At 42.0% G+C, this 26,964-nt stretch overlaps 1 protein-coding gene and 1 pseudogene across 15 annotated transcripts in view; one reads left to right on the plus strand and one right to left on the minus strand.

The window, feature by feature from the left end:
- Positions 1-11,959, minus strand: part of LOC129868173 (disks large homolog 2) — a 282,679-nt gene extending 270,720 nt beyond the window's left edge. For 6 of the 15 annotated variants that reach the window (XM_055941900.1, XM_055941892.1, XM_055941899.1 and 3 more), the window contains exons 1-2: positions 10,515-11,954; positions 8,668-8,799 (exon numbers count right to left, since the gene is read on the minus strand). In XM_055941900.1, the coding sequence (XP_055797875.1) occupies positions 8,668-8,799; positions 10,515-10,533 (151 nt within the window). In that variant the 5' untranslated portion in view covers positions 10,534-11,954. Of the gene's footprint in view, positions 1-8,667; positions 8,800-10,514 lie in introns of all 15 variants that reach the window. The other 9 variants (XM_055941883.1, XM_055941891.1, XM_055941884.1 and 6 more) reach the window with 3 other exon arrangements.
- Positions 11,960-13,857: 1,898 nt separating this feature from the next.
- On the plus strand, positions 13,858-21,647 carry LOC129868176 (transmembrane protein 126A-like; annotated as a pseudogene).
- The last annotated feature ends 5,317 nt before the right edge of the window (positions 21,648-26,964 follow it).

A 26,964-nucleotide genomic window follows, 5' to 3' on the forward strand; every position in this document is an offset into this window, starting at 1 on the left:
GCTAGCAATCTTTTGAAAAAAACAAAGCTGGATAGCTGAGTTAACATTTTTTCCGATTTATAGAAGATGGACATATGGAATTTCTTCTTGAGAAAGAGGATGAGAGATGCAGCTCAGAAAACACAGAAACGTTTGTTGTATTTGCAGGAGTAACTGAATAGATTGTGTGTGTGTGTTTACAATACAATTATTTAGCATCTAGCTACATTGATGGGTTGACTGACAACGTCGCGAAAACGATGTGCGCGCTTCCATGGGGCAGAAGTCAGCCTGTCGTCGTTCTGGATGGCCAGATTGCTAGTAAGAATAACAAACTGCCATGTGGGGAATCGTAAGTGTTTCATTTCAGCATGTTTCATCATGTTATTGACACCATGTCTTGTTTTGAGGTGTTTTGACTGATTTCATGTCAATGCAAATATGGCTAAAATTCACTAGCTAACCAACCAACAACTGTAACAATGTATTTGAGACAACAAGTGGTCATTGTGCAAATATATTTGTTTCCAATAAATATAGGAGACGAAATATAGCTTACAAGTTGTCAACAATCACAGCCAACCTCATTTGTTTTGCTCCATGGTTGTCGATTTTGCGTTGTCGACGCATGTCGATTTTGTCGCTAAAGCGACAGAGAGAGAACACAGGTATTGTGATTAGCGAAGGGTAAGACAGTTTAATGTTAATCAGGTTTAAGATTGAGTGAACTGTTAAAAAAAAATCCAAGATGGCGTAGCAGTCGGATGTGTGTTTGTCTTGTCCCGTGTATATAGTCTGTTTTTCACTTTTTTCTCTCGAAAATATCGTATACATTTTAATCTCATTTTCCATCTACGAGCTAAATATATATTCCATCTACGAGCTAAATATATATAGTTTCCTGCAACCCGCCTCAGCCAATGTGGTACGAATCTGCTATTTTTATACCTTATAACTGGATCCTCCTTCAGCAGCAAGCCAGCTAGCTAGCTACTAGCTATTAGCTATTGTTAGCCACTGCTAGTGGTCTTCACCTTTAGCTCGGATAATACCTGCCAGTCTGCACAGCGCGATATCAACCCAGAGCATATCGAACTGCTCTTCTCTAACACATCACCGGATTCCTGCCGTAAGCTCTGGACCATTACACCAGATCATCGCAGCTAGCTAGCTGCAACCGAGTGGCTATGTCCTAAAGCAAGCACCTGTTAGCCTTGAGCTAGCCTCGAGCTAGGCCCATCTCCTGACCAGCCGACAAAGTTTTTCAGCTAATTCTTGGGCTACCATACCTTTTTTGCCAATTGGCCTGGTCCCTTTATTTTCGACATGGAGCCTCGCCGATCCATCACGATTGGTCTGCCGGCGTAAATCGTTCCATGTGGTTTCAACAGGCTTTTCTGATGCAATGTCGACGAAGACCCATCTGCTAGCCCCGGGCCGCTAGCTTTCTGAATGCCGTGTCTCCCGCTCACCTAGCGTAGTAGAGACTACCGAACGGCTCCCTGACTCACCTATTGCTGCTCATTGGACCCTATGATCACTCGGCTACACAGTTGATGCCTGCTGGACTGTTCATTAACACTGTACCTCTTTTTGTTTATCTGTCGGCCCCAGCCTTGAACTCAGGTCCTGTATGTACCTAACTGACCCTCTCTGCCCATTCATCGCCATTTACCCGTTGTTGACTTAGCTCTCCCGACCAATACCTGTGGTTGTTCTATGCCTCTCTCTAATGTCAATATGCCTTGTCTACTGTTGTCTCGGTTAGTTCTTATCGTTTTATTTCACTGTAGAGCCCTCAGTCCCACTCAACATGCCTTAGATAGCTCTTTTGTCCCACCCCACATGCATGCGGAAACCTCACCTGGATTAACTGATGCCTCCAGAGATGCAACCTCTCTCATCGTCACTCAATGCCGAGGTTTCTTCTTTTTTTTTTTTTTTTTTTTTTTATCCCATTTTCTCCCCAATTTTCGTGGTATCCAATCGCTAGTAATTACTACCTTGTCTCATCGCTACAACTCCCGTACGGGCTCGGGAGAGACGAAGGTCGAAAGCCATGCGTCCTCCGAAGCACAACCCAACCAGCCGTACTGCTTCTTAACACAGCGCGCCTCCAACCCGGAAGCCAGCCGCACCAATGTGTCGGAGGAAACACTGTGTACCTGGCCCCCTTGGTTGGCGCGCACTGCACCCGGCCCGCCACAGGAGTCGCTGGAGCGCGATGAGACAAGGATATCCCTACCGGCCAAACCCTCCCTACCCCGGACGACGCTATGCCAATTGTGCGTCGCCCCACGGACCTCCCGGTCGCGGCCGGCTGCGACAGAGCCTGGGCGCGTCAATGCCGAGGTTTACCTCCACTGTACTCACATCCTACCATACCCTTGTCTGTACACTATGCCCTGAATCTATTCCACCACACCCAGAAATCTGCTCCTTTTATTCTCTGTTTGACCAGTTATTTTAGCCTTTAGCCATACCCTTATCCTACTCTGTTCCTCTGGTGATGTAGAGGTTAACCCAGGCTCTGTAGCCCCCAGTACTACACCCATTCCCTAGGCGATCTCATTTGCTGACTTCTGTAACCGTAAAAGCCTTGATTTCATGCATGTTAACATCAGAAGCCTCCTCCCTAAGTTTGTTTTATTCACTGCTTTAGCACACTCCGCCAACCCTGATGTCCTAGCCATGTCTGAATCCTGGTTTAGGAAGGCCACCAAAAAATCTGAAATTTCCATCCCCAACTACAACATTTTCTGTCAAGATAGAACTGCCAAAGGGGCGGAGTTGCAATCTACTGTAGAGATCACCTGCAGAGTTCTGTCATACTATCCAGGTTTATGCCCAAACAGTTCCAGCTTCTACTTTTAAAAATCCCCCTTTCCAGAAATAAGTCTCAATGTTGCCGCTTGTTATAGACTCCCCTCAGCCCCCAGCTGTGCCCTGGACACCATATGTGAATTGATTGCCCCCCATCTATCGTCAGAGTTCGTACTGTTAGGTGACTTAAACTGGGATATGCTTAACACCCCGGTCGTCCTACAATCTAAGCTAGATGCCCTCAATCTCACACAAATTATCAAGGAACCTACCAGGTACAACCCTAAATCCGTAAACATGGGCACCCTCATAGATATCATCCTGACCAATTTGCCCTCCAAATATACCTCTACTGTCTTCAACCAGGATCTCAGCGATCACTGCCTGATTGCCAGCGTCCGTAATGGGTCCGCGGTCAAACGACCACCCCTCATCACTGTCAAACGCTCCCTAAAATACTTCAGCGAGCAGGCCTTTCTAATCGACCTGGCCCGGGTATCCTGGACGGATATTGACCTCATCCTGTCAGTAGAGGATGCCTGGTTATTCTTTAAAAGTGCTTTCTTCACCATCTTAAATAAGCATGCCCCATTCATAAAATGTAGAACTAGGAACAGATACAGCCCCTGGTTCACTCCTGACTTGACTTCCCTTGACCAGCACAAAAACATCCTGTGGCGTACTGCATTAGCATCGAATAGCCCCTGCGATATGCAGCTTTTCAGGGAAGTCAGGAACCAATATACACAGTCAGTCAGGAAAGCAAAGGCTAGCTTTTTCAAACAGACATTTGCATCCTGTAGCACTAATTCAAAAAGGTTTGGGACACTGTAAAGTCCATGGAGAATAAGAGCACCTCCTCCCAGCTGCCCACTGCACTGAGGCTAGGAAACACTGTCACCACCGATAGATCTACGATAATTGAGAATTTCAAAAAGCATTTGTCTACAGCTGGCCATGCTTTCCACCTGGCTACCCCTACCCCAGCCAACAGCTCTGCACCCTCCACAGCAACTTGCCCAAGCCCCTCCCCGCTTCTCCTTCACCCAAAGCCAGATAGTTGATGTTCTGAAAGAGCTGAAAAATCTGGACCCCTACAAATCAGCTGGGCTAGACAATCTGGACCCTCTCTTTCTAAAATAATCCGCCGCAATTGTTGCAACCCCTATTACTAGCCTGTTCAACCTCTCTTTCGTATCGTCTGGGATATATTTTTTAAACAATCTAGTTCTATTTTCCACTGATCTACTCAACATTTACAATGAAAGTCAAGAATTGCTGCTGTGTTTTTCTTGCTGTAAGACAATAATGTGATTTTTAAAAAGTACGTCTGTAATTCTGGTTGAAATTAACAGGGATTTTTCAGTTTAGAGTGATTTTAGGTGCTCTTTTTTTTACTGTTTCCCCTAATAAATTGTGTAGCAGTCTGATAAACTGTTGAGTCTACAAATGAAGTCGCAGTGTCTGTGGATCATTCTTATCATCGACCAGCGCCTATCAGAGACCAAAACGTGTATGCGTATGCACAGCAGTGTTATAGATATGAATATTGGACGGTTGGCTTTCATACTTTTCTAATCCTCAGTGCGGCTCAAACTATTTCTACAACTGTGAACACATTTGAATGAATAGAGGAAGCGTACACCGAGCCGCGTTGGGAATTCTGTAGATGCGCGCGGTCGGGCTGTGTGAGAGCCGGGTAGCTATGTCACGTCTCTGGACTCTGAATTACGCTTTAGGTTACATATTGGTGACAGAATTCGGATTGGAAACCATGCTTGCAGAGAGAATGTAAGGCCGATTATGAGGGGAAATAAAAAATAAACACGAGCAGGGGAGTGTGGCCTCGCTCTAAACTGAACAACCCAATTCAGCCCTTCTATTCCTCTGAAAGCCATAATAACAGATGTCAAAATAAAAGTCTTACACATTACTGTCTCAAAAAAAAAGTTTCACATTATCATAAATGTGTTTACTGCTACAGCTCATGTTAGTACAATGACTGTGAGGATCAATAAACATTGTAATTTTTGTCAAATCTACATGAAACAAGTCTGTTTATTATTCATTGCTGTCTGCCAATCCTGAAGCTTCAAAGGGGAAGTTGGCAAAAAGGCACTGAGTGGTATTTTCATGTTAGATATTCAAACAACATTTCGTCTTAGGTTTAGAAAAAAAAAGTGAATATGCATTTTAATAAATTGGATATTTCCTCTCTCCATATCATATCAAACAGCTGGAGGCAGGGCTTTCTCCTATAGAGCTCCATTTTTATGGAATGGTCTGCCTACCCATGTGAGAGACGCAGACTCGGTCTCAACCTTTAAGTCTTTACTGAAGACTCATCTCTTCAGTGGGTCATATGACTGAGTGTAGTCTGGCCCAGGAGTGTGAAGGTGAACAGAAAGGCTCTGGAGCAACGAACCGCCCTTGCTGTCTCTGCCTGGCCGGTTCCCCTCTCTCCACTGGGATTCTCTGCCTCTAACCCTATTACAGGGGCTGAGTCACTGGCTTACTGGTGCTCTTTCATGCCGTCCCTAGGAGGGGTGCGTCACTTGAGTGGGTTGAGTCACTGACGTGATTTTCCTGTCTGGGTTGGCACCACCCTTGGGTTGTGCCGTGGCGGAGATCTTTGTGGGCTATACTCGGCCTTGTCTCAGGATGGTAAGTTGGTAGTTGAAGATATCCCTCTAGTGGTGTGGGGGCTGTGCTTTGGCAAAGTGGGTGGGGTTATATCCTTCCTGTTTGGCCCTGTCCGAGGGTATCATCGGATGGGGCCACATTGTCTCCTGACCCCTCCTGTCTCAGCCTCCAGTATTTATGCTGCAGTAGTTTGTGTCGGGGGGCTAGGGTCAGTTTGTTATATCTGGAGTACTTCTCCTGTCTTATCCGGTGTCCTGTGTGAATTTAAGTATGCTCTCTCTAATTCTCTCTTTCTCTCTTTCTTTCTCTCTCTCGGAGGACCTGAGCCCTAGGACCATGCCTCAGGACTACCTGGCATGATGACTCCTTGCTGTCCCCAGTCCACCTGGCCGTGCTGCTGCTCCAGTTTCAACTGTTCTGCCTGCAGCTATGGAACCCTGACCTGTTCACCGGACGTGCTACCTGTCCCAGACCTGCTGTTTTCAACTCTCTAGAGACTGCCGGAGCGGTAGAGATACTCTTAATGATCGGCTATGAAAAGCCAACTGACATTTACTCGTGAGGTAGTGACTTGCTGCACCCTCGACAACTACTGTAATTAGTATTATTTGACCATGCTGGTAATTTATGAACATTTGAACATTTTTGGCCATGTTCTGTTATAATCTCCACCCGGCACAGCCAGAAGAGGACTGGCCACCCCTCATAGCCTGGTTCCTCTCTAGGTTTCTTCCTAGGTTTTGGCCTTTATAGGGAGTTTTTCCTAGCCACCGTGCTTCTACACCTGCATTGCTTGCTGTTTGGGGTTTTAGGCTGGGTTTCTGTACAGCACTTTGAGATATCAGCTGATGTATATAAATTGATTTGATTTGTATCATTATTTCCTTTTTGATAACCAGTGGGGGCTTGTGCCAGAAAGAGTGAAAGCCCATTCTCAGATAAGCCAAAACAACATTAATCTGAATTGGAGGATAGAGATTCCAGGGAGTGAAGCACAAGAAGGTCTGATCAGTGTGTCACAGATAATAATAATAATAATAATACAGAGGTTATAGCATTCATTTCACATAGACTTAGCCCTTGCTAATGGCGGATACGGCTTTGAGAACAATAATGCATGGCCTGAACAACTCTTTGTCTGCAATAGATTTTCAAACTTGACCTGAGCGGTCAGATTGCAGGTTTCATTATTAGGGGAATGACAATGTCATGAACTTTGAAATTATGAATAAGAATCATGCATTATACCAATCTCCAATAATGCAGTGAGGAAATACATGAATTCAGTTGGATCAAATATGCAAAAAGCCCACATCAATATGCTTATTTTGAATCATTACAAAAACATCACAGGGGAAGAGTAAGAAGAGTACCTAGAAAAATACCACAAGCACCTACTGCAATATCAGCAGAGTTAAAAATAAAAGCCCTAAACCTGCAGAATGTGCCCACTGCTCAGGCATAGCAAACTGCAGGTTAAGCAAATGTGACAATAGACCATCCTCTAGGGATAACACAAGTATTGTGAATGCCAAAAAGTACTGACTTAGGTGACTTATCATTCAGCAAAGACCCCATTTAAAAGGGGCAATAAGCAGTTGCTACATCCATTTTTCACTTATAAATTAACAATATTGACTCTTGAAATAATAAGTTATAAATGCCTCATGAACTTAGTTCAACTGTCACACCCCATCAGAACCAAAAATATACATTTATTTTACTTCAATGTTTGTAAACAAAGTGAATGTAAACAACCACTATATAGCCTCAAAAGTTGGTCAAAGAATTTGAAAGTGGTTACATTTCTCCATCCCCATTGCTCAGATTTTTGCTGAAACAGGGGCAGGCCAAATGCTTTGTTATTGTTTCTACTCCTGATTGCTGCTTTAAACGGTTATTATAAAATACACTGCTCAAAAAAATAAAGGGAACACTTAAACAACACAATGTAAGTGAGAGCACCGCCAGCATTCAAAAGTGACCAAAACATCAGCCAGGAAGCATAGGAACTGAGAAGTGGTCTGTGGTCACCACCTGCAGAATCACTCCTGTTTTGGGGGGTGTCTTGCTAATTGCCTATAATTTCCACCTTTTTTCTATTCCATTTGCACAACAGCATGTGAAATGTATTGTCAATCAGTGTTGCTTCCTAAGTGGACAGTTTGATTTCACAGAAGTGTGATTGACTTGGAGTTACATTGTGTTGTTTAAGTGTTCCCTTTATTTTTTTGAGCAGTGTAGTTATTACTTTTAAAGGTAGACTCAGCAATATGATGTACAGGTAACGGACCAAATAAAGGAAACACCAACATAAAGTGTCTTAATAGGGCGTTAGGCCACCATGGCCAGAACAGCTTTAATGCACCTTGACATAGATTCTACAAGTGTATGGAATGCGACACCATTCTTCCACGAGAATGTCCATAATTTGCTGTTTTGTTGATGGAAACCGCTGTCTCAGGCACCGCTCCAGAATCTTCCATAAGTGTTCAATTGGGTTGAGATCTGGCGACTGAGACGGCCATGGCATATGGTTTACATGCTCATCAAACCATTCAGTGAACACTCGTGCCTTGTGGATCGCATTGTCATCCTATGGAGGCACAGCCATGATAGCAGAAATAATGGCCAAAATAATGGCCTGCCCAGCGTTTTTATACATGATCCTAAGCATGATGGGATGTTAATTGCTAAATTAACTCAGGAACCACACAGGTGTGGAAGCACCTGCTTTCAATATACTTTGTATCCATCATTTACTCAATTGCTTCCATTATTTTGGCAGCTACCTGTAGGTGCACAAAGTAAACAGCATAGTGGGTAAATTTCCGCAACAACTAAGTGTTGAAGCGCAAGGCTCAACTTCAACGATGTTTTGGTGCACTGGCTACCACAGTGTAGCAGTGTGAAGTGAACCTGTGCAGATACTGTGTGTGACTGTGTGAGAGTGAAGTCTTGCATCTCGCTCATCTCAATATCTGTGGTGCTGCTTGTGGCAACGTCATTTAGCTGAGTCTACCTTTTAAGTCAAAATATGCTTGCATTCTTGCCACTAGCATAGACATTCAGTGTGTCTATAAAATTCCATATACTTTATGAAATGGAATATAACGGTGAACATGGCTAAACAGTTGAGGGGATATTGGTTTTTGTTATGTCAATAAAAACAACAATGGATTCTTCAATGAATGGATGGATTCCAATAAACAGCTGACTTACCAAGCAGTGCTTGGAACAGGCTGCTTTTGAAGACCCCCATCACTCTCTGAATGGCAGTTTTGAGCTGTTGTTCCTCTGGCTTCATCAGTTTAGCACAGTAGTCTTCCAAAAGCCCTAGGGCCCTAGCTGTGTCTGCAGGAGGGTACGGATTGGAGACCAGTTAGCATGCTATTCAAATGATGGTCACATAAGTTATTTTGAACATAGTCACAAGTGATGAAATATCACAATTCACCAGACAAGCACGGACCAATTCACAAAGGCATTTTGTTTGAAAAAGATATATAGTAGCTTGAGCTTCCGCCACATTTTATCCCCATCTGTGAAAGGGATTCTAAGAACAATCTCAAGCAGCAAAGCAATTCTGAAAAGATATGTAATAACAACTGCATGTGCAAAAGACGATGAGGCCACTTGTATGGTTTATAATTAGCAGCCACTTCCACTACTAATATGAGAGGCAGTTTTGCAACGGTACAGAAATGTGGAGCATCGATCGAGTGTACGCTTGGCACGAGTGTCAGAGGGCGAGACACCACTGTCACACAGAGACAGAGGAGTCATCGCTGAGCTCAGACCCTGTCACCAAAGGAGACCACAGGGGAACAAAGCAGCTCTTTACTCGGGTGGGGGAGGAGGGGTGCTGTGACAAGTGTGTGACAAGACGAAAGTCAACACTAAACTATGTCTCATGTGTCAAAGAAACTCTCAAGAACAGAGTGTAAAATGGTCTTTAAATACTTATATGGATTTTCCTGTTCAACTGATCTGGATGACTGCTGTCTAGTCAGAATTTTACTTTAACCTCTCAACTCCAGAAAACTCTGGGAGGTTGCAAAATCTTGCATGACTTTTATTGTACAGTAGCCTACAGTTGTACAGTTGAACAATTTGGACAGTAATTCTTTCTTGTTGCACAATTACAGACCAATGTCTTCCACAAGGACAAGCCTCATTAGACATCTATTTATATGGAGTTGCTTAGCAAACTGCACTTACACTACAATCACCACATGCCAATCATCAGCCAATATAGGCTGCAAATAAGGACAAAACAATCCTTTACTGAATAGGATGTACAATATTCAATTACACTTATGATAGGCCTTACTTTACTGAATATGATGCACAATACTCAATTACACTTATGATAGGCCTTACTTTCCTAATATGATGCACAATACTCAATTACACTTATGATAGGCCTTACTTTACTGAATATGATGCACAATATTCAATTACACTTATGATAGGCCTTACTTTACTGAATATGATGCACAATACTCAATTACACTTATGATAGGCCTTACTTTACTGAATCTAATGCACAATACTCAATTACACTTATGATAGGCCTTACTTTACTGAATATGGCCTTATAAATCCCTACAAATGTGAATAAATGCTGTATAACCTATTTTACGTGAAATGCTTTCAGAAATAATTGACTAATAGGCCTAGTAACATTACTTACACTATTTATGTAGGCCTAGTGTAGCTTATTAATGCTTATTCATTAAAGTTATTAAAGGTTTACCCAAAACTCTTATTCAAAATAAACTATTATCAATGACTGTTCTGTTTCATAGGGCAGAGGGCCAAGGTGCATGCAACAACATATTTTTATTAGGCTTATATTACAAGTTATGGGATCATTCTTATTTGGTTTGCCACTAGCCTACCTACAGGAGCATATTTAACCGAGAAAGGCAAATGGAAATTCTGGCCTACTTACATAAGACTACATGCTGAAATCTAGAAGTGCTGAATCTCAATAAAGATCCACTTGTGGCTGCATAGAGGCAGCGAGACAACTGTTGTGCCAATTAGTATACGTTTCTGCTCACCTTTTTTTCTTACAGGCATAGTTGAATGCTGGATCCGTATCGGTGATTTACTCTTGCGCCAATAACATAACGTACTCCCAGTTCTCTTCAGTGCATTATTAAAAGTGTCAGGCAGTGGTGAAAAAAAAACACATCAAAGGCGAGTCAGTTGTGCTATAACGTGTAGCCTTAGACACAGAGGCACTAGGTTTTAGGCTTTTGCTCCAACAGAATCCGTGGTCTACAGTCTAAAACAATAGACTAGCACAGGGCAAAACAGGCCACAAACAAAAACTATGCTTGCAATGTGGCTGGCTGTGTATGCTTGTTCAGTTCATCTTCAACAAAGTATTTCCGATTGATGTGTGCTGCTGCTGACAGGTGCCACGGCAGTCGCGCACGTTCTGATATCATGTCACGGACATTGACTATAGCCTAGCATAAATGGCAGGTTAATTCCCTCAACTGACAGGAACTTTTCGTGAGCACCCAGCGAGATGTTCCGCGTTTCTATCACTTCCCTTGCTGTTTGATGCTGGCATTGAGTCAATGGCGCTCCCATGTGATGAGCTGGGGATTTAAAACACAAAACCAATGGCAGTCCAAAGAAATGTTAAAGGCGCCGTAACGTTACCCGGCGAAGTGAAACATGCAACCAAGCAAGTCTATTTTGGCTCGTGCAAAAAACGTTGCAGCATGTCATGGGATATGATGACATGAGCAGGGGTATAGCCTACTTGTAACTTAACAGCACAGCAAGTTTAATTAGGGTACACACCTGGCAGCAATTCCTCATAGCTTAATATTTTTTTCTATGTATTTGGAATGGCCCAGTTGGCTAAACGAACCAGGTCTGCGGCTAAGTAGCCTCGCCTTAGGATAACTAGCTATCAAAATACATAACATTAGCTGGCCAGCATTTATTCCAAGACATACCACAACGAATAAAATGTATATGCCTCCATCCAATAACTCGGTTAGCTAAGGTTATGTAGCTATGTGATTCTCCGTCCTCTCTCTTTCGTTTAGCCTTACATTACATTATTTTTAAATAAGTCTATTCAACTATTCACAAACTGAAATGAACCCAATACTCGCAAACACATGCATCATAGTAGCTTAACCAGCTAGGCTACTTAAAACGAAAACCTGGGCAGTGAAAATGGAAGTTGACAGAGCGTTTGGCTAACGATAACCTAATTCCAGTGAGCAGATTCTCTCCTGACTGTCTGTTGGAAAATACCTGCCTGTCTGATCGTGCCGTAAAACGCATGGCTTTGCAATAACCTCGTCTACTTTACACATTTCATATATTCTTTGCGAAATATCTGGAACTTCCTTGTCCTCTTTTTTTCCCTGTTCCTTGGCAGCTGTCACATCACCACGTTTTTGATTCCCAAGCCTACAACCACGAAGTAGAAAGCAGCAGCATCAGTACCAGTTTTACCAATAGAGAATAATAGAGGCCTCTAGTGGCTAAAAGGCCTTACTAGCATGGGCAGCGCCGTTGAAGGTTTCCACCATTTTAATGTAGTCAACTGGGTGGGACTTACAACTTCATTGGCTGATCTTTCCTGGTGACCCTGTTGGAGTGACGTCCAACTGGGTCATCAGGAGGGATCAGCCAATCGGGAAGAAGAAAAATTACTACTTGACAATGGAGATTGGCTCAATGGCGCTGCCCATGCTGTCAGACACTATAACGGCATAGATTAGTCCTCTATATCTCTATGGTTTTACCTTTTCAGTGGCGAGGTTGGTTACTACCCCTTGATTGGCAAAACATTACATCCAATGGCATGTCGAGTTTTTTGTCCATGCTCGGGCTTACTTGCTTCTGAGTCCCCAACAACCAGATGTGCCGGTTTTCAGGTGAGACTGAAAGGGTCCGTACTCCGTGGTATTTGGAATCATTGGGACGTCGATACCCTAATGTAGTTGAAATTTTAAATGGTTAAGGTACGGTTATTATTAGGTAAGGGTTTAGAGTATGGACGTCCCTTACAAAAAAATGTAACTATATTTTAAAACGATTAAATTACGAATAAAAATGCTGTTAGAATTATAAGTGTTCTGGTGTAATGTGATATTCTACCCCCTAGCCCAATTGTCTTTCGTGTATTATTTATATATACTTGTATTCTCCCATATACTTTCTGTGTTGATTTGTTGTTAATAAAAGTAAAAAAGAATAAAAATAAATAAAAGTAAAAAATATATATAAAAAACAAAACAAAGAGTGTGGACGTCCCAAGGGTTCCTGATAGTACTGACCAAATGGAAAGAGAGCCTGTGATGCGACTTCCGCTTTTGTAAATTAACCTGGGCTGCATTCAGTACGTTCTGGAATGTTCAATTGAACGGAAACGGTGCTGCTGAAAAACGGGAAGGTTGTGGGTTTGGGAACGCTGTCGGCATGGCCACTGTCTTTTAAATACGTCACTCATTGAGAATGCCAGCTTGTAGTCCTAAAACCTGGAAAGGAGTAACCACTGGTTCGTTCAGCCATCCCTATGTAAGAAATTAATGGGGAAAGAATAAGGTTTTGGAATAAACGCAGAAAATAAGGTCTGAGGTTAACACAGGTTTAGAAGAGTTCATACATTTTGTTTTATGAGACAATAGCACTCAGTTAACATGACCTTTATGAATTATAAAGCCTTTTTTTATACCCTAATATTAGGTATTCATATTGATATTCTTAAAAATTCCCAAAAAGTTACATTTATTATGTGTTCAACACATACCTTATTTTCGGTGTTTATCCAAAAACACTACATAAACGCAATTGATTTTTATCACAGGCTTTGTGCAACAAACCATGGCGCAGTTATTGCCTACAAAAATACTCCATTGCTAATTATCGCTATTGCTTCAAGCCACACCCACTGAACAGGAGCAAACATACCTCAAAGTCTATTCAATAACTTTTGGGGAAACTAGTCAGTCAGTACAAATTGTTCTGCAACGTAGCAAATATTTAAGGGAACTAAACGCAACTCAGTATGTAGGGGACTGAGTTTTAAATGTTTCTTTTATCCTAATGACGCGTTCAAAAAAACTGGGAACTCTGAAAAATACAAGGTCAAATCATGACATAAGTGATCTTCAGGTCGGAAAGTCGGAGCTCTAGAAAGAGTTCAGAGTTTGAGGCTCTGTTTTTTTCTCAGAATTCCCAGTTGTTTTGAACGCACTGAAGTCAGAAGTCTGAGATTTCTGAGTTGTTTTGAACGCTGTGCAACCTAACCAAGTAGGCGTAAAAAGACACCTGACCAGTTCCTACTTACGTTTTTCATGGGAAACGGAAGTCAGATTGAAAATACAGTATCAAAGATTTGTATACCTAAACCAAGATAGACCACAGATGATAGCGGAAAGATTTGAACGGCTGCCTGAACTTGACAGGTACGTTTTTGTAAGCCTATGCCTAGACATGGGTTAATTTTTGCATGTTGCCCCCATCATAACATGTAACTGTTGTTCTACAGGACAATTTTCACCTATGGCCCCATGTATCTGGGAGGTAATGGGTCATTAGTAGGACTGATTGCCAACAGCTTATACAGGAGAGCACTGAATGTCACTCAAGGGCGTTTTACTTCAAATCTCCCAATGGCTGTCCTACCGTTCTTGACAACATTGGCCATGTATGATGTAGCTGTATCCAAACCATTTATTGTCTGGTGGGTGTATGTTTGTTGCAATTATTTTCTACAATATTTTTATGGTTTCTGAATTGAATCTGAAACATCTTAAACTCATTCAGGTGACCTTAATTGCCTAACCTGTGTCCTGATAAGAGGTGCACTTGTCAGCGCAGTTGGTGCTGGCGTATATCCTATTCTGTTGGCTTTGCCTGTGAATGCAGGCCTTGCAACCAGGTATGTACAACTGTCTTTCCAGGAGTAGGGTGATGTTGCTCTTAGACTTAGGCCAAGGCCGGCAGATGGCGATAGTTTTCACCGTCCAAATGCATTGTATGCAGCCGGCAATACATTTGTATCTTGTGGACCGGTTAGTACCTTACTTCATTCAGGCTGCATAGGCTTCCATTTCCTCCTGGCTTCGATCCTCCTTACAGCGGCAATCAGCAGTAGAAACAATTAAGCGGCCTCCCCACCCCCGGTTCAGTAAAAAGCTGAGGCATGGGGCTCGAGGAAAGTTAAATTACTCAAATTCTAAGACAGAGCTAGAGATGCAAGGATTGACCATCCATGATGTCAAAATGATAGTTTTAACCATGTTTGAGGCTATATAGTGTTTGTTTACAAACAGAGTAAAACAAGCTTATATTTTGGGTTCTGATGGGGTATGACAGTTAAACTAAGCTCATGAGGAAGTTTTTCTTAAAAAATCAATGGGTCCAAAAATGGATGTTGCGACTGCTGATTGCTCCAGTAACTTAATTTAATGGCGAAAACAATTAGGAAAATATGGGTACTTAAGCAAAACCATTTTCCACCACCGTGCAAGTGGCTAAATACTAATCCTGGATGTTGTGTACTGCGTTCAGCCAAATCAGGTTGCTGCAGTCTGTTTTTCACTCATAACCTAACGCAGCGTTGTATCGCATTAGTGGAAACCAATATTTTTATGTTCTGGACAGTGGCGGTTCTAGACCATTTCAACTGGGGGGGGCCAAGCTGGGGCCAGTTGTACTGTTAGAGGGGCCAGTTACATTAGACGTTATTGTTGTCGTATCGTTTTCTTCACTGCATTGCAGGCATTAGCAGGCAAAATACCATGTTCATAATCATCATCGTTGCCACTATCTAATAACGGATGTAAAAAAACAACGATAGCAAAAATGTGTTATGTAAAAATTATTTCATACTCCACATTTAGGGGGGCCACAAGGGGGTCCAAAATTGTTGTCACAGGGGCACTGCCCCCCCCCCCCCCCCAGAACTGCCACTGGTTCTGGAATGTTCAATTGAAAGCTGCTGTACTGAATGAGAAGTTTAAAAACGGGCGACGTTGGGTTGTGGGAATGCTGTCCCTCATTGTTATACCCACCAAACGGGAGCAAATGTACATTAGTCTGTTGAAGAATGTACAAGAACGTTTTGGGGAAATGGGTCGTTCAGTACAAACCATTCTGCAATTAGCAAACTGAACACACCGTGACTGTTCTCAGGGCGGGTCAGCCAGTTTTGACTAGCAGAAGTTACTTTTCATATAGCAGGTTAGGAGAATTATGTTGTTAGGAAAAGGCTTAGCTACAAGGTTTCATCAACACGACTCAAATATGTCTAGGCCTGCCCTGAGAAGTATTCATTTCCGCTAATGCAATGCTAATAATGCAGCAAACATAAAAGAAACGCAACCCCTGGTCGGATAGTTTCAACCGCATTGGTTGAACGCTATACACCGCATTGGTTGAACGCTATACACAACAGTCTGGATCAGCATTTAGCCACTTTCATAAGGAAAGTATACATATCCCCCCCATTAAATGAAGTTGAAGAAATCAAAGCCTATGCAGCCTGAATGGAGAATGTTTTCAGTACAACCCGGTCCAGGAGGGAGGGATATGAATGGTTTGCCGGCCGCATGCAATGCGTTTGGACAGTAAAATAAAAACTACTCAATATTCCACATGCAGGCTACTCACAATGTTTGGATTGGGGAGGGGAAACATCCTAGATCTGTAACTATGGGTTATTCGCCGAGTATCTAGCCAACAAAGGTTTCATCAATGCGGTATGAATGTCACGCCTACTTCCGGGATCATGTACAACACTTTTTGAATTTCCTTCAACATAAAATTCATAACGTGGTCATTTTAAGGTGTACAAATGTGTTAATTTATTTACATATACCCGATGTCTTTCATTTAGGTTTTCGTTTTAATAATCGAAAACCTTCATAGAAGGCATTGGGTAATCTACGAACATAATTGTACCTATATTAAATTACAGCATTTTCATGAATTTGACAAAATAATCTTTAAGGCCATTCAGTGTGGGACATGATCTGGGAAGTAGGCTGGACTTTTAATACCGTGGCTGACTGAATTTGCATAATTATGCCGTTATAATTATCTAACAGGTACAACACTGCACCAATGCCAGAAAAGGGAAACTGTGTTGTGTTAACATTTAGACTACGTTACCCAGCAGGCTATGCGGGCGGGGCAGGTGGTTGAAGAATGCCTTGCATGGCTAAACAAGGAGTTTTCGAGCTGAAGTATATGTTCATTAAAAGTAGTTAAACCTACGCCCCGGTTTGTTATTATACAAGGAACAAACATAACATGGAGTCAGATTGGTAGTCGCTATGACGAGACAGAGAAAAGGAGTAACTCTGTAAATTTCTGCGACAAATTTAACATTCTACCACAAGTCAAGTGACGTGAGTAGTCGAAGATGCTAGCTTGCAAGAGCGAGGGCAACGAGCCGTGTAACCGATGTGAAATGGCTAGCTAGTTAGCGGTGGTGCGCGCTAATAGCCTTTCAAACGGTGACGTTACTCGCTTTGAGACCTTGAATTAGTGGTTCCCCTTGCTCTGCAAGGGCCTTGGCTTTTGTGGAGCGATGGGTAACGATGCTTCGTGGGTGACTGTTGTTGATGTGTGCAGAGGGTCCCTGGTTCGAGCCCGGGTATGGGCGAGGGGGCGGACGTAAAGTTATACTGTTACAGCAGCGGCAGCAGAGAGTGACAGCAGCGAGAGCGAGGCTGCATTGGAATCTGTTGACAAGCAAGTTGATAAGCAACATACTGAATGAAGTAAGAGAAATTGACACTGTTCCTGTTCTCCGTCATGGATAGGCTTAGTCCTCCTATTCCTATGCAGTTAACAGGCAATCTAGCTGACAATTGGAAACGTTTCAAGCAGAGATTCAATATCTACCTACCAGCCAGTGGTGCAGGGGGAGATGATGACAAATTGAAAGCTTCCATTTTTCTGCACGTTATTGGAGAGGATGTATTGGACATTTACAATAGCGTTCATTGACTGTGCTAAGGGCTAAATTTGAGGAGTATTTTGTACCAAGCCAGAACGTCACGTTTGAGAGAAGTTTTTCTTGTATGATCAGAAACAGGGAGTCAGTTTTGACCAGTATTTGGCTGAGCTGAACACACTGAGCAAAACGTGTGAATTTGAAAAGATGAAAGACTCACTAGTGAAAGACAGGATCGTCTGTGGCATACTTGATAATGGACTCAAGGGGAGATTGCTGTGTGAGCAATATTTAACTTTGGATAAAGCAGTGAATGTGTCTAGCAGCTGAAACCACCAGAGCACAAGCTAAAGAGCTGCACAGGGATGAGACGTCAGTGCATGCAATAAAAAGAGAGGAGCACCACACACACAACACCTTACAAAACAAAAACAAGCAAAAGAGAGAAATCAAAACACTACATGTGGAAAATGTGGATTTATCCACAAGCCAAAAAAATTGCCCTGCATATGGCAAATCATTTAACTGTGGGAAGAATAATACTTTCTCAAAATGCTGCAAAGCTGAGGCTACAAAGAAAAAGGTTCACACAGTCAAGAAGGAGATTAAAGAATTCTTTGTTGATTCTGTGGAAATATGCAATGCAGTAAAAGCTGAATGGATTGTGCCATTGACTGTGAATGAAACTATAATACCATTCAAGCTTGATACTGGAGCACAGGTAAACCTGTTGTCGCTGGATGACTACAAAACACCGAAGGTGAAGAGCAAAATACACCCGGTGAAAATTAAGGTTACTGGTTATACTGGGGAAAACGTACCAGTCAAAAGAAGCTGCATAGTAACTTTACAGCACAAAGGAAAACAGTGCAGAGCACAGCTGCTGATCGTGCAAGAGTGTATAGCCTATTCTAGGAATCAATGCATGTGAAAAGCTCAATTTGTTGAAAAGAGTGTATGTAGTGACATCACAGACTGAAATGACCAAGAATCGCTACTGGCTGAGTATGAGGACGTGTTTGAGGGTCTTGGATGTTTACCAGGAGAACACAAAATATGTACTGATGACAAAATTACTCCAGTTGTGCATGTATGCAGAAAAGTTCCATTTGCACTGAGAAAAAAGCTCAAGGAGGAACTCGAACGCATGGTGGACGTCATCACAAAAATGGATGAACCTACAGACTGGGTAAGCTCACTGGTTATTGTGGTGAAAAAGAACGGCGATCTCAGGATATGTCTAGACCCGAGAGATCTCAACAAAGCAATCAAGAGAGAGAATTTCAAGTTGCTGGAGCAAAGTGGTTCAGTAAGCTTGATGCCTCATCAGGATTCGGGCAAATGAAGCTAGACGATGCAAGCTCAAGGCTATGCACATTCAACACACCTGAGGGCAGGTACAGATTTCTTTGTCTACCATATGGGATTCTCTCAGCGCCAGAGGACTACCGCAAGACAATCCACATGATCTTTGAGCACATTCCTGGAGTGGCGACCATGATGGATGACATCATCGTCTGGGGGTCCACAAAAGAACACGACACGAGAGTGAGACAAATGCTGGACCTGACACGGAAAGTCAATCTAAAACTAAACAAGGACAAATGCGAGTTTGCTGTGAAAACACCTTTGTGGGAGACGTACTTTCAGAGGATGGAGTCAAACCAGACCAGAGGAAAACCTCAGCCATCAACAACATGGAGCGCCCGAAGAACAAGGATGACGTGACACGCTTCATGGGCATGACCTTGCAAAGTTCATACCTCAACTGTCAGCACAGTCTGTTCCACTCAGATGTCTTCTGGAACAGAACATTTATGGGAATGGTCCCATGAACAGGAAAACTGCTTCAAAAACCTAAAGAAGACAATCACAGAAGAGCCAGTGCTCAGGTTCTATGATCCGGAGAAAAGCACAAGTATTTCACAAACTGACGTGTCACAGTTTGGCCTGGGAGCAGTTCTGCAACAGCATGACGGCACATGGCAACCTGTCGCTTTTGCATCCAGAGCCTTGACAGGCGCAGAGACAAGGTCTCTGCTTCTAGCTTCACAAATAGAGAAATAACTACTAGCAAGCACATACGCTTGCGAAAGGTGTCACCAATATGTCTACGGACGAGACTTTGAAGTAGAAACCGACCACAACCATTGGTGTCAATCATGTCTAAGCCACTGAATGATTGTCCAATGAGAATCCAGAGAATGTTGATCAGACTGCAAAAATATGATATGAAGATGATCTATACCCCGGGAAAGTTCATGTTCGCCGCCGACACTCTTTCTCGAGCAGTCGACAAGAAAGAGAGCTTCATCACACAGAAAAACACTGAGATTCAGGCCTACGTCGCCATGATCTTAGCATCAATTCCTGTGTCTTCTGAGAGAATGGAGCAGATCAAAAGAGAGACCGCACCTAACCAAACAATGACAGAGTTGAAAGAAACAACACTGATAGGATGGCCCGCACAGAAGAAAAACTGTCCAAGGAGAGTACAGGATTACTGGATGTGCAGAGCAGAGCTCACCGTTGTGGATGACATAGTGTTCAAAGTCAACAAGATTGTCATTCCCATGACACTACGCAAAGAAATTCTACAGAAAATACACGAGGGCCACTTGGGCGAGGGAAAATGCAAACGACGAGCACGAGAAGTAATGTAATGGCCAAGAATGAACCAGGAAATCAGCCAGACCACTGCTTCATGTGAACTGTGTTTGACCTACAGGCCAAAGCAGCAAGCAGAACCGCTAATGCCTCGCCCACTACCCAACAGACCCTACTACAAAGTTGGAGTTGACCTTTTTGACTGCAGTGGCAAAAGTCATATTGTTGTTACCGACTACTACTCAAACTACCCTGAAGTAGCAACACTGCGAACTACCTCCAGCAAAGCTGCAATCACCTACCTGAAATCAGCCTTTGCAAGACATGGGGTTGCGTCTGAACTGTACTCAGACAATGGCCCGCAGTTCTCAAGTTCCGATCGTTCGCCAACGACTGGGGATTCCGACACAACACCTCCAGCCCCAACTACCCAAGGTCCAACGGCTTAGCAGAGTTCAGTCAAAATTGTCAATGGTCTGATGAAAAAGGCACACGATGGAAAGGACGTTTTCCTAAAAAATCTGATGATCTATCGCAGCAGAACAGACTTCCACCTGCACAAATGTTGATGGGACGTCGCATCAAGAACCAACCTACCCATCCATGAGGACTTACTAACACCCAGAGGTGCTCACAAAGTCAAACTCACAAAGGAAAAACAGAAAGACAAACAAAAACACTGACACAACAAAAGTGCATGACACTTACCTGAACTGAAACCTGGAGGTCATGTACGACTCCGAGATATCAATACAGGAACCTGGATGCAGCAAGGGTGTATGCAGGGAGAAGTGGCAACGCAATCCTATGAGATCCAAACGGAACATGGATCACAACTGAGACAAAACAGAGTGGATCTACGGCTTCAGCCATTCACTCAAGGGACTGAGGATCATCAGGAGGATACTGCTGAAGTGTCAAATGCCTTTAGAAATGAACAATTCAGTCAGAAGACCCTAACTGACAACGAATGCTGTCCAACTGTTTCAGGAAGCACTTCAGAACGACCAAAAAGGACTGTCAGACCCCCTGAAAGGCTTATTGAGAATTGCTAAATAAAAAAAAGGGGCACCTGGACTGAATGTTTTGTTAATAGAGCCACAAGAGTGTTGTTGGACAGACTGTATTTAGTTTAAAAAATAAAAATAAAAACAATGTTTATTGCCTCTTAAGTGATGAGAGCAATGTAAAAAAAAATTGGGGAAAGAAATGTTATTGAAAATTGCGTGTTATGCAGATTGAGTAAACAAATGTGATGTGACGTGGTTACATAGAAAATGCGTTATCTTTTAAAGGAAAGATGTATGCGTTAATAACATTTAGACTACGTTACCCAGCAGGCTATGCGGGCTGGGCAGGTGGTTGAAGAATGCCTTGCATGGCTAAACAAGGAGTTTTCTAGCTGAAGTACTTAAACCTACGCCCCGGTTTGTCATTATACAAAGAACAAACATAACAGAAACGTCCTCCGTTTTGGGATGAACATTACCCAACCCATCCTGAGGAAAAGGGGTGTTGCGATTGTGCTACAGGTTCTTTGGCACCTACCTAAGCTCCAGACATTTTGACAGCTACTTGAAGTTGCTTCAGTTGTCCACCTCAGGTGACAAGGAACTTGAGGATTAAAACAGTTTTGAACAAATCTAAAATGTGCACGGTTGTATTTTTATTAAAGTCCATGAATTGCAAAATCCCAGTTGTATAATTTCCAGCAGACCTAGTCCAAGGCAGTGTTTACAGGCAGCGCAATTCCAAGTTTTTTCACTAATTGGACTTTTGACCAATTAAATAACATCAGAATGGTCTGCCTGTCTGAACAGCCTGTGAATCCACCTTGATTTTGAAGAAAGTGCCTTATATTAATGAGATGCACAACTGTCTTACCTCAACAAACCAACTCCTACCTGAAACCAATTCCCATCATTATGCCTTTAAGTTACACATTCAAAATAAATCCTTCCCTTAAGTCAACATTCTTTGAGCACTACAAATATAATTTAAATCCAGAATTACACTTTGCTCTGCCCAGAGTACCCTCTCGTGTGCTTTTTACCAGTAGGCCTATGTTCTTACAATTCTTCCCAAGTATCCCCAGGTTGACAAATACTATATTTGCTCCATTGTTTACATTTTAGTTGGTGGCCGCATTCATTGTGGCACTATGTAGTGCAGTGGTTCCTAAACTTTTTATAGTCCCGTACCCCTTCAAACATTCAATCTCCAGCTGCGTACCCCCTCTAGCACCAGGGTCAGCGTCCTCTCAAATGTTGTTTTTTGCCATCGTTGTAAGCCTGCCACACACACACTACACTCATTCTTACGTTTAATAAATGTGACTTTTTGTCACAACCTGGCTCATGGGAAGTGACAAAGAGCTCTTACAGGACCAGGGCACAAATAACAAATCAATACATTTGCTCTTAACCATCTTACATATAAAACCTAATTTGTTCATTAAATTGTGAATAACTCACCACAGGTTAATGAGATGGGTTTGCTTGAAAGGATGCACATAACTCTGCAATGTTGGGTTGTATTGGAGTCTTAAATAATTTTCCACAGTCTGTGCCTGTATTTAGTTTTCATCAAAGTGAGGGCTGAGAATCCACTCGCATAGGTACGTTGTTGCAAAGGGCATCAGTGTTTTAACAGCGCGATTTGCAAAGGCAGGCTACTCAGCGCAGCCCTATCCAGAAATCTGCCAGTGGCTTCTGATTAAATTTTCACAGAACCGCTTGCTGCAATTTCGATGAGGCACTCTTGTTCAGATATTGGTAAGTGGACTGGAGGCAGGGCATGAAAGGGATAACGAATCCAGTTGTTTGTCATCCGTTTCAGGAAGTACCTGCATAATTGTGCACCCAACTCAGGTGATTCGCTATATCACATTTGACATTGTCCATAAGCTTGAGATAATTTGCACAAAAAAGTCATACAATGATGTAAAGACCTGTGTGTTGTCCTTGTAAATGCAGACAAAGAACGCCAACTTCTTAATCATAGCCTCCATTTTGTCCCACACATTGAATATAGTTGCAGTCCCTGAAATCCTAGATTCAGATCATTCAGGTGAAAAAAAACATCACCCAGATAGGCCAGTCGTCACGCAAGCGGTCAGACAAGTGAAAATGATGGTCAATAAAGAAAACTTGAAGCTTGTCTCAAAATTATTATTATTATTTTTTAAACATGTCAATACTTTGCCTCTTGATAACCAGTGCACTTCTGTATGTTGTAAAAGCGTTACATGGTCACTGCCCATATCATTGCATAATGCAGAAAATACACAAGAGTTCAGGGTCCTTGCTTTAACAAAGTTAACCATTTTCACTGTAGTGTCAAATGTCTTTCAAGCCGTCAGGCATTCCTTTGGCAGCAAGAGCCTCAGTGGATGCTGCAGTGTACTCAAGTGGCGTCGGGAGCAACCACTCCTGTCTCCGTCATGGCTTTTGCACCATCAGTAGATACCAACACATCTTGACCACCAAAGTCCATTTGATGTCACAAAGCTGTCCAATATTTAAAAAACATCCTCTCATGTTGTCTTGGTTAAAGCACGCCACATCTGTTGACTCATCCAGCTGTAATGCATATAACTCACTGGCTTGTATGCGAAGCAGTAATTGTTTCAAAACATCTCCTGCCATGACACTGATGCATCGTGAAAGTGTTGTCTGAAGACATTGTCTGTATAGTTTTCTGTGCTTTTACCCCCAGCATTGTCCCAGCCATATCCACAGCAGCAGGAATAAATAAGTCCTCCACAAAAGTATGGGCTTGCGCTCACCATATAATTTGCTTCTAGACCCTTATTAATTGTATCTGTTGTGGTTATACATTTTACTACTCGAAAGTCATCTTTATTCTAGCTCAAACTACTGTGGCTTTTTTTTCCAAATTGTCACGTTTCTAGGTTTCCCGCGAGACAGTAACTGTTAATGTGATTGGATGTTAATTATTTGACTATGCTACCTGTACTTGACATTGTTATTATTTCACTGAACACTAGATGGTTTAATTTTAATTTTGGCAGTGAAACGAGGCTACTCAGGCGAAGGGAAAAATAAACAAAAATAAACTCACCCAGATGTAGTCCCGTTGGAAAATAAAAGTTGTTTGAAAATGTGAAGACCAAAAAATAGAATGTCATTTTTACTTGGTGCACCCCCGACAGCATTGCGCGTACCCATTTGGGAATACCTGATGTAGTGGAACACTCGTAGATATATGTAGAACGAACAGGCCTGACATGGATTCACATCTGCTCTATTCATGGCAATTCTAACATTCAAATAGGTTAGCCCACTGAACGTGGCCCACATCAAGTGTGCTTTATGGTATTACCAAGTTACTGGGTGTTCTCACTGTGTAGTTTCATAACCATATGGACAACTGTAGTTTAACCTCGGGAGAACGGGCCATTATCTCTTCACTGAAATTAGTATAGAGGACAGAATTCAAAACAGATTGCGCATAACATTGCACTGCAATTAACTTGTTCTGAAAAAGCTTCTGCTGTGTTTGAAGTGGAACCACAGTTAACAGCCATTAAATAACATGCCTAGTTCAATATACATGTTATACCTTAATGCTAAATGTTAATTAAAACATGCATTAGGTGATTATCAGGTTGTATAACTGTTCTGTATTTTGAAAATGTTTTTACTTGGCATATTTTTACTTAATGCATTTTATGCATGATCCATTGGCAGTTTTAGTGATAAGAAATTACACCCCAGAATCAGGATCGCAATACAATGGTTGTCTGTTTAAATCCAGGCCTACCTCAAAGCTGTGTGTTAAATGCCCATAAACTGAGGGTCCTAAATTAGGATTTTGGCAATGAGGCCCTTTATCTACTTCCCTAGTCAGATGAACTCATGGATAAAATGTTTACGTCTGAGTGCAATATGAAGGAAGTTGAGGTAGTTTCGCAAGCCAATACAAACTAGCATTAGCGCATGCTAGCAGATACCCATAGACTTCAAGTCATTGGACTAACACTAGTTAGCAATTGCGCTACCGTTAGTGATCAACTTCCTTCAAACTGCATGCACAGACAAATGGTATCCACGAGTTCATCTGATTATGGGGAAGTTGATACAGGCGTCAAATCGCGAACTATCCATTTAACACAAAGGCCCTCAAAAAAAAAGCGTACAACATACCCTATGTGCATAAGGAAAATGTTGAGTGACCTGACATGAAAACAAAGGTCTGAGAGTGCCAAATACTAAGGTAGTGCAACTGATAAACAATGCAAAGATGGTTCAATTTGGATTGTACAGTAAAAATGGCATCAAATTGAGTTATATCAAGCCAGTTAGGGAAGGTACTTCAAGAGTAACACATTGTAGTGTATAGTGATATGAAAATCTATTTATATTGGCTATTGCCATTTACTAGCAGGCCAACCAGACAATCTAAAATATTGGTTGAGGATACCATTTTACCAGTGTAGAAACACATTGACAAATTTAGTGCAAAAGAGCCTTCAATTATAGTACAGGTCATAGTGCATAACTGCCAGTCTACCACCCACATTCATCATTCTGCGGCAGGAAGCCTAGCGGTTAGGAGCGCTGGGCCAGTAAATGAAAGGTGACTGGTTCAAATCCACAAACAGACTTGGTTAAAAATCCGATGTACCCTTGAGCAAGGCACTTACCCCAATTGCTCCTGTAAATCACACTGGATTAGTCTGCTAAATTAATAAAAATGTAAATGATTCCTTACCCTGACAGTGGTCAATGGGCCAGACTAAATCCAATTTGGATTTCTTTAAAAAACAGCCACTCACTACTAACAAAAAAAATCAATGGTCATGATGAAGGCAAACGTGAAGTGTTCACTTTTGGGCAAATCACCATTTGTGATTTCAAACCAAGTCATTGAATTGATTTCAATTTATTTGGCAGTTAATTGTTCAAAATTGGACAGTAACCATCACTCCCATTGACTTTTGGTTAGCAGTGGCTAAAGTTCAAAGTGGCTGTTTTTAAGAAATCCAAATTGCAGCCAACTGGCTCCTGGTCTACTTTCAGTGCAAGAAACAATTTAACTGTAAAGGTCTTAAATACCAAAATTATCCTAATGGCACAATAATTAATTCAACAGCACCACCACTTGGTTTGCTACAAATCTGCGTGATCACAGGGCTGGAGAAATGTAACCACTCAATTCATAGGATGCATGTACTGACTGTCCGCCCACGTGATAGTTTTAACCATATTTTGAAGCTATAGTGTATATAAACAAAGACATTCTATAAACAATGGATTACAAAACAAATGTGAGGTTATGATGGTTTCAACGGTGTGTTTGATTGGGGTCCTTAAATCATGTACACTTCAAGTAACCAGCTAAATGCATCAATCTAAAAATGCTGTGTCTGTTAACAGGCTCTCAAACCCTTTTTATGTCCAACATATATGCATGCACATATGACAAAATATTCCAGATTTTTCATAAAAACAGTTTAGTTTGCAGTGCATGCCCAAATAAGTAGCCTTGCATAACAGGTCACTTATGACCTGTGAATTTTAGCCACCTACATATACCCATGGATTCTTGGAAGAATACAACTTAATGCCCCCTGAGCTTAGGCAATCATAACCCAAAATAAGTTTGTTTCAAACAATGTATAGCTTATATATAAACGAAAAACTATCATTTCGATCTCATGTATTGTCACTCCTTTCATCCATAGCTTCATCTATGAATTTGAAGGTAGTTACATTTCACCAACCCATCATTTAGCTTTATAGCAAACAAAGTGTTTGGGTCAGCCATAACGCTGAAAAACAAATGAAGGACAGTACCTTTTAACAAAGTTAATTTGTGAAGTAGCTAACAATTTACTTTTCAGATCCAAATTAAAAGCGTTGTGGGTTCTCCACATTAAATATTATCACCGAAATGCCGTCCAGCTCGATAAACTTTAGAGTGACAGTTCCTTA

Source organism: Salvelinus fontinalis, chromosome 13, assembly GCF_029448725.1.
Source record: "Salvelinus fontinalis isolate EN_2023a chromosome 13, ASM2944872v1, whole genome shotgun sequence".
NCBI classification, from domain to species: Eukaryota; Metazoa; Chordata; class Actinopteri; order Salmoniformes; family Salmonidae; genus Salvelinus; species Salvelinus fontinalis.